The sequence below is a fragment of the Octopus bimaculoides genome, chromosome 20, assembly GCF_046866305.1.
Source record: "Octopus bimaculoides isolate indiv1 chromosome 20, ASM4686630v1, whole genome shotgun sequence".
Taxonomy (NCBI): domain Eukaryota; kingdom Metazoa; phylum Mollusca; class Cephalopoda; order Octopoda; family Octopodidae; genus Octopus; species Octopus bimaculoides.
Window position 1 is genome coordinate 36,143,330 of NC_142947.1, and position 8,824 is coordinate 36,152,153.

Sequence of the window (8,824 nt, forward strand, 5' to 3'; positions counted from 1 at the left end):
TCAGAGCTTTGGAATTTTAATGGTGAGAGTGTAGGGTATGTGTGAAAGGATGAATCTGGCTGGTTTGAGCATAAAACAAGGTGGAATATATGGACAGATTAAATGCTAAAGGTTTAAAATTAAACTCTTCATACAACTTTGGATGATTTTGTTTGTGTTGTTGGCTTCTTTGTTGTTGTTTTTATTTATTTATTTATTTATATATTTTGTTCCCTGCAGAATGTTCCTGAGAAAAGCAACACAGCCGAGCACATCTCTCTACCTCTCTACTACAGTTCCCAGAGAGACAGGGTGGTCACCTATTTGGATTTACCGTGCATCTCGTCCGATCCGAACCACTGGCTGCAGTGTGGTGCAGCAATCTTTCTCTCGTCCAATACCTAACGAGAGAAGTAGGAAAGTGGGTATGGATGGTGGGAGGGGGGACTTAAATGAGGTGAGAGAAAGAGTAAGAAAGAGAGAGAGAAAGAGTAAGAAAGAGTAAGAAAGAGAGAGAGAAAGAGTAAGAAAGAGAGAGAGAAAGAGATAAGTGTAGACTGAGGAGAAGAAAATGGAGGAGAGAGAGGGAAGGAGATGGAGTTATTGTAAAAACAAAAATGGACCTTATCAACAGAGATTGTATTTAGTAATTTGAGATGCTTATTAATTTGATAGGGTTGTAGTATATATCTAGGGAGAGTGTTGAGATGGGGCTGCAGCTTTTGACAGCTTTTCACACATATTGCAGTATACCACACTTCTATATATTGCCGCATCCATCAAAAAACCCCAATATGACATAGATTATGCACAATATTAATATCTATATTAGGGCGGTGAGCTGGCAGAATCGTTAGCATGCCGTGCGAAATGCTTAGCAGTATTTCATCTACCATTACATTCTGAGTTCAAATTCTGCCAAGGTCGACTCTGCCTTTCATCTTTTCGGGGTTCGATTAAATAAATACCAGTTATGTACTGGAGTCGATGTAATCGACTTAGTCCCTTTGTCTGTCCTTGTTTGTCCCCTCTATGTTTAGCCCCCTGTGGGCAATAAAGAAATAAATATTAATATCTATATCACACTGCACTGCTAAACAATGTTACTTTTGTTGTCACAGTACATGACTATATGTTGTTATTAACATCTCAACATACAATGTAACATTTATCTGTGATAGTACCCCACTTTATGTTAACATATCTATCACAGTACCTCATTATGAGATGTCAGAGGTTTTACAAGACTATGCTATGTTAACATCAATATTACTCAATGCTACAATACAATGTCACATCTTTTGTCACAATACATGACTATATGTTGATAAATATGTCACAGTATACAATGTTACAATGTAACATCTGTCACACTACTCCATTATACAATGGTAGATGCACTGTAACAGTTCACCTCTAATGCAATATCACATCTATATAATAGTTTCATTTATGTCACAGTTCACAACAATATTGTCACATGCCTTAGAGTTCACCACTATATAACATTACATCTGTGTCACAGCATGTAGCATTATAATGTCACAGTAATGCCTTAAAGTATTACATCAGTATCATGTTACACTCCTATACATGTAACATGTATAGGGGTGTATACAGTGGTGTATTGTACATGTGCTGTAGTACACTACTATATTGTATCATACCAGTGTCACAGTACATCACTTACAGCACTGTACTGTATCATATTTATGTCATAGTACGTTACTCTATATCTGTACCGCAATACACCAAGATATAGTATTGCATTTAAATCATAGTACATGACCATATAGTGTCATAGTACACTTCTTTATAACACCTGTGCCAAAATATACCTCTGTATAGTATATGCAGAATGTCGTTTTCTAGAACCTTTGGTTCCAAAGCCTTACCAGATTAATGGTTTTTCCAAACTAAGTGGGGATCACCTCTAAATTAATCATTCATTCATTCGGTTCACATTGTGCCTTGTGGCACTTGAGGCGACAGCAAGATCATTCCACCTTCTAACTCTGAAAGTGTCCTGGACAGCTTGTTCCTTGTTAACCCTCTGCTTTTAAGATCTGTTATTGTTCTCCGCCACATTTCTTTTTGTCGGCCACGTCTTCTTTTACCTTGTGGAACCCATTGCAAAGCGATGCTGACAAGTGAGCTTGGTTTATAGCAGCAAACTCAACCCAGCCATTTCCATCTCCTTGCTCCAATAGTTTCTGTTATTAGTTTCATGTTAGCCTTGGTATGTAATTGGCTATTCGAGACCTAAATTAAACAAATACTAAAACAATTAAATGAAATACAGGTACCTGTTCATTAGAGTAAATTAGGGTGGATTATAAGAGGATCCAGACCATTAGTATTCAGTATCACAACTAATTCATAGTAAACTATATAGTGTTACAGTACTCTACAATATCATATCTGTGTCACAGTACAATACTATATACAATACTATGTTATATCTATGTCACAGTACATTACTCCATAATAGTATCACATCTAAGTTACAGCACACAATTATACAATGTCATAGTGAACAATGCTATAGGGTATTGCACCTGAATCACTATATACCACTTCAAATAGTACCACAATCACAGTACACTAATATCATATCTGTATGTCTGTGATATGTTGTTGACTAGTATTAAACAACTAAAGACTACTACCACCACCACCATCATTTATTCACACTATAAAACAATGTTAAATCTCTAATATTTATAATCTTGTTGCTGTATTATACCATTTTACTACTGTATCACATTTATTACTGTATTATACTAGTTAATATTTTGTTATTAATATACTTTTTTTGTTAACCAGTGTTTACTGGTTGGAAACCTCTGAGGATGTATATTTCGTAAGTTTAGGGTTTTTTTTTCTCCTTCTTTACACCACCAATCCGTCCAAAGAATAAAATATTTTCAGAAATTAATGTTATTATTTGTTTGTTTCTTTTTAATTTCAAACATTTATCTTTCATTTTTTACTGGTTTCAGCCATGCTGGAGCACCTCTTCAAAGAATTAACTCCTGTACTTATTTAAACATTTTTTTTTTAGCCTGGTATTTATTTTATAGGTCTCATAAAATTCAAAAGGAAAATGTGTTACAGAGTGATCCACACCAACACAGATATTTGCTAGCAGCATAAATGGTATTTGCTGCCACAAGAAGAAGCACTATTGCAGGAAGATTCCAAAATTGTGATTTCAGGTGGCACCTAACAAAGGTAGTATCTTACACTACAAACTGTAAGTAAGATATATCATATCTGATGGAATATAAAACACACTTTTTCAAGCAAAACAAATCTCAAACAATCACTTTGGCTCCTATATGCAAAGTTGGGCCTCCTATAAGCTAATTTTGTTACTAATACTCACTACACTATGGGCTAATTACATGGACCCCAGTGCTCAACTGATACTTATTTTATCAATCCCCAAAAGGATGAAAGGCAAAGTTGATCCCAGCAGAATTTGAATTCAGAACATAAAGACGGATGAAACACCACTAAGCATTTTGTCCAACATGTTAACAGTTCTGCCAGCTTGTTGCCTTATTTATGCCATCAAATATAGTCAATCTTTATTCAAATTTTCTTAAATTCATAAAACAAAACATCATTAAAAATTCAGCATGCATTTTGTTTCTTATTTATAATAACATTTTCACAATAAATGTAATTAGAATTTTACCATATATTTAATAAATTTTCCTTTACTAAGACCTTATTAGATTGCACGGAATTTAATGTAATCTTAAAAAAAAGTTTGCTACCATAGGCGCAGGAGTGGCTGTGTGGTAAGTAGCTTGCTTACCAATCACATGGTTCCGGGCTCAGTCCCACTGCATGGCACCTTGGGCAAGTGTCTTCTACTATAGCCTCGGACCGACCAAAGCCTTGTGAGTGGATTTGGTAGACGGAAACTGAAAGAAGCCCGTCGTATATCATCATCGTTTAACGTCCGTTTTCCATGCTAGCATGGGTTGGACGATTTGACTGAGGACTGGTGAAACCGGATGGCAACACCAGGCTCCAATCTAAATTTGGCAGAGTTTCTACAGCTGGATGCCCTTCCTAACGCCAACCACTCAGATAGTGTATATATGTATATATATATATGTGTGTGTGTGTTTGTGTTTGTCCCCACAACATCGCTTGACAACCGATGCTGGTGTGTTTACGTCCCCATAACCTAGTGGTTCGGCAAAAGAGACCCAGAATAAGTACTAGGCTTACAAAGAACAAGTCCTGGGGTCGATTTGCTCGAATAGAATTCTCATTTCAGTTGCTATCAATGATGGCATACACCAAAAGACGGTCGGGCTGCTAGACAGACACATCTCATAACTGTCATCATTGGCACGAAAATACCTCATAAACTGTTTTAACTTGGTGTAAACATTTTTCTGTCATTGATCGTAACGACAATACATTTTGTTTGAAGATAAAATATTTTTGCATTTAAAATTTCAACCGGAATTCTTGGTCTTGCATTCATTGATATAAACTCAGTCAAATCGTTTCTCCAAAATCAGAAATATTATTCTCGTTACAAATCTATCACTGACGGGTTTCAACTCAGTTTCCTTCAACCAAATTTTATTCACAAGCCTTTAGCTGACCTGAGACTGTAGTAGAAGACAATTGAAATGGAAACCTAAATCACGTCGTTCCGAAGCGAACTCCTTAACCAATACAGACATCTTTGCGCAAACGGTAACAGCAGAAACACTGTTGAGATTAGGTCTATTCCATCAAGGCTGTTTTGAGAAGGTGGCGGGGATGCCAAACTGCTATACCAACAATAGTAATGCATTTTGATTTGATACCGTATTGTCTAAGCTTTCTTTAATTCTCCTCTTTGTTCATTTAATATTCTAATACAATGACGTGTATATACATATATATATATATATAGAGAGAGAGAGAGAGAGAGAGAGAGAAAGAAAGAGAGAGGGGGAGATAGATAGATAGATAAGCGGCTCAGTTAACGTTTATGATCGCTTTTAGTGTCGTCCGCCTCAATGAATATGAATTACTGGAAACAATCAAACGCAGGCGTGGGATGGTATAAAAGGTTTATTAAAGAGAATTGAATAACGGTTATTGAAACATTGTTTAAACGAATAATAAATGGCCGTGTGTGCATCTGTATGGGTACCTATGAATATATATGTGGACGTATGTGACTATATATTTTGTGTGGTGTACCTGTGTGTGTATATATATATATATATATATATATATATATATATACGTGTGCATGTGTGTTCATATCTGTGCATATATGTGCATGTGTATCTGTAAATGTGTCGTCGGCGAATGCACGTGTGGACATTTGTGAATATCTGAGGGACTTTTGTGTGTGGATCTGTGAGTATAGATATTGATGTGCCTATGGTTAATTATGTAAGTGTGTTGGCTTATGAATATATAATATAATATACACAGCACATATATACGAATATACATGTCTTTTGGAGTAAGTCTTTTGCGAAGATATGTTTTACTATGTGTCCCTCATCTCTGTAAATTAATCAACGGGGATGTGTGTGTGTGTGTACGTGCGTGTATGTAAATGTGTGCACAACACACACACACACACTGCATATGTATTTTTGTATATATTTGGGAATAACTATAAATGTTCATTTCTATATATGTGTGTGCGTGGTGTATGCGTGTGTATGTGGTGTATAAACACTCACACAAATACCCTCACACACATATATGCTTATGTACGTTTATATATATATATATACATATGTACATATCTATCTATATAGACATACACACACACACACACACAGAGAAAGAGAGAGAAATATTAACTAAACATCGACATCTATGTATGTATACATACATTTATGTGCCCAAGTATGTATGTGTGTGTTTGTGCATGTATTATGCATGTATATATGCATGCATGTATATGTATGTGTATATGTTCCTAAGTGTGCATATTTGTGAGAATACCTGCATGTATATGTATGCATACCTGCGTGTATGTATATACCCATGCTGTTTAGCGTGACATGGTGTATGCACCCATTACAAACTGTGTACACGTCTGTATACATATTCAGTATTAAACCAAAAGTGCATTACATCAAACTCTGCTTTTTGCACCTTTTAAAGGAATTTAAAAGATGCGCGGTATTACAAATGAATTTTTTTTCTTTGTTCTATTTTTTGACGGTAAAGTAAAAAGATGAAAGCTAATAATAATAATAATAATAATTCCTTATCTTAACTAATTGGAAGTATTATCATGTACATGTTCTGTCTTACAAATATTCTGCTCAATACTTGTCTTGGCATAAATGATGGGCTACAGCAAATATTCTGCTTAATACCACAGATTTGCTTGTCAGTTGTTTGATCTTAACCAGTTGAGCATGTCCCTTAGAGGCTGGCAATATGTGCATCTCTGATCACGTGCAAGAGTAGCGGGGGTAGGGTGTCATAGCCAAGTGTTGAGAGGGATTGTTCGAATATTTCACATCTGGAAACAAGGGTGATTTGCTCATCATCTTCAAACAGCTCTTATTCAGGAACCTTTTGAGTGGAATGGGCTACTCGAACCAAAGAAAATTCTAAGTGGACCCCCACCTGCAAAGTCATGCGCTGTTTAACTTGTTACGAGTTCACTATATCGTGCACATATGGTTGTGATGCATGTGCCTGGTGTACCCCCATCAGACGGTATATTGGACTTCATGTATTTGAACCCCAGTGTCACTTTCATGGCATGTGCCACTCTCTCATTCAATAGTAGTAGTAAAACTTGATAATAAACAAGAAAGAATCAACAGCAAGTTGGATGCTGGAACGATAAGCCACTCTTATTTCAAAAATACCAAGAACACCATACACCCACAAAATTATAGGCCAATAAAGATGCCTATCAACAATCTACCAAACATTCTATCAGTTATCTATAAACGTCTTGTAATACACCTGGAAAACAACAATGTTTTGCCAGAAGAACAAAAGAAAACACTTTTCTCTATACACAAGGAGGCAACAAAATACGAAACAGAAACGAATTACACTGAATCACTGATTTGAGATGAAAACACAGCAGGAATAGTCAGAGACAAAAATATCTTGAAAACAGAACAGCAAAACATACGGAAGAAGAAATGGATAGAAACATCAGTTCATGACCAATTTCCTTCAAGGCTTCACGGAAAAGGAGCGAGTTTCAGTAAAAGTCAACAATGGCTCGAAAGCTCTGGACTAAAAGCAGAAACGGAAGGATTGATTCTCGCTGCACAAGACCAATGCCTATCCACAAACAACTATAAAAGCAAAATAATGAAAACAGGATCTAACACTAAATGCAGCCAGTAGAATGAGACAGTCGACCACATCTCTGACTGTCTAGTCCTTGCCAAATCTAAACACACACACATATAGTGGCTTCATGAAGGCATAGCATGGATTCGATCCTCGATAGCTAAATTTCACTTAACAGTTCAACAGTACTTTTCTCACGGTAAAACAATAGTTTTTCTGTAAGTGACAGCAGTTACATTTACCAGATGCCTTCGCTAAGCAGAATAATGTCTTTGCCACTTGACCTTTCTAACCTCTTCTATTTCACCAAAAGCTAGAATAGAGATAACGGATCGCCAACGAAATCTATTGTTCTCAACAATATGTCTATCCTTCTGGCTGGTTTTGGATAGTTATAAAAACAAGAACTCCGTAAGCCAAAGTCAGTTAGTGAGAACCGAGTCTAGCTGACCGGCTGAACAAAATGCCGTCACTAAAGGAAAAGGCACAAAGAGGCATATATGGTAACTCACCAACGAAGCAGTTGTTTCGTCCCACCACTCTCACTTTTATTAAAGCTTTCTTTTCTCTGTAACATTACCATATCTCTCTCTATATATACTACTATGAGATCGTGTACACACATATACAGGCTGAAATTAACTTTCTTTAAATTGCATGCTTTACGAAATGTGTTATATACTATTACACTAGCCTACATGTCGTGGTATATAAATATATATATATATATATATAAATAATTCTCTAACAGTTTTTTTCAAATGAATCAAGTCATAAACTTATCCATCTATTGTTTTCATAATCGGTCATAATGTCTTACGTTTAAGATGATTCCCATGCTTTCCCTGATGAGAAGGTTACAATTTTAATATCAAAGATCCCTATGGATCACACAGGTTGTAATCCTTTGAAACATATGTAGGAATAAAGTATGCAATTATAACATGCGTTTTCTCCATTCCTTAAATTCTTAAATATACTCAAATACCCAAAATTTCAAGGAGTTCCTGCCTTAAAAACAGGAACTAAACCACAGTTATTTTGTGTTCTTTGCTACATTGGTTTCTATTAACCCATTTATTCTATCAGAAGAATTTTTATTCATTAAGATAGAAGAAATACACATATTTATATATATAGTAATTGATATATATATATTTATATATATTTATTTATATATATATTTATTTATACATATTTATTTATATATTTATTTATTTATACATATTTATTTATATATTTATTTATATATATATACATTTATTCATATATATATATATTTATTTATTTATATATATATATATATATATATATATATATATATATATATATATATATATATAATCTATAAATAAATAAATATTCATTCATTTTTTCATTTTATCTAGTTTCAGATCATGAGCTGTGGCCATGCTGGGGCACCGCCATTTGGTGTTGGTACACAATTTTACTTCATGAATTTTACTTCAGGAATTGACATTTGGTGCATGAGAGAGTTTGATGCAGCTGCTCTCATCTGCACCTCCTGCCG

General features: G+C 35.0%; 1 protein-coding gene across 2 annotated transcripts in view; it reads left to right on the forward strand.

Annotated features, from left to right (window-relative positions):
* The window catches only part of LOC106875444 (cytoplasmic dynein 2 heavy chain 1), a 309,460-nt gene extending 306,538 nt beyond the window's left edge, over nucleotides 1-2,922 (forward strand). For both annotated transcript variants that reach the window (XM_089338346.1, XM_089338347.1), the window contains exon 76: nucleotides 220-2,922. In XM_089338346.1, the coding sequence (XP_089194472.1) occupies nucleotides 220-384 (165 nt within the window). In that variant the 3' untranslated portion in view covers nucleotides 385-2,922. The remainder of the gene's footprint in view (nucleotides 1-219) is intronic.
* Nucleotides 2,923-8,824: the final 5,902 nt, after the last annotated feature.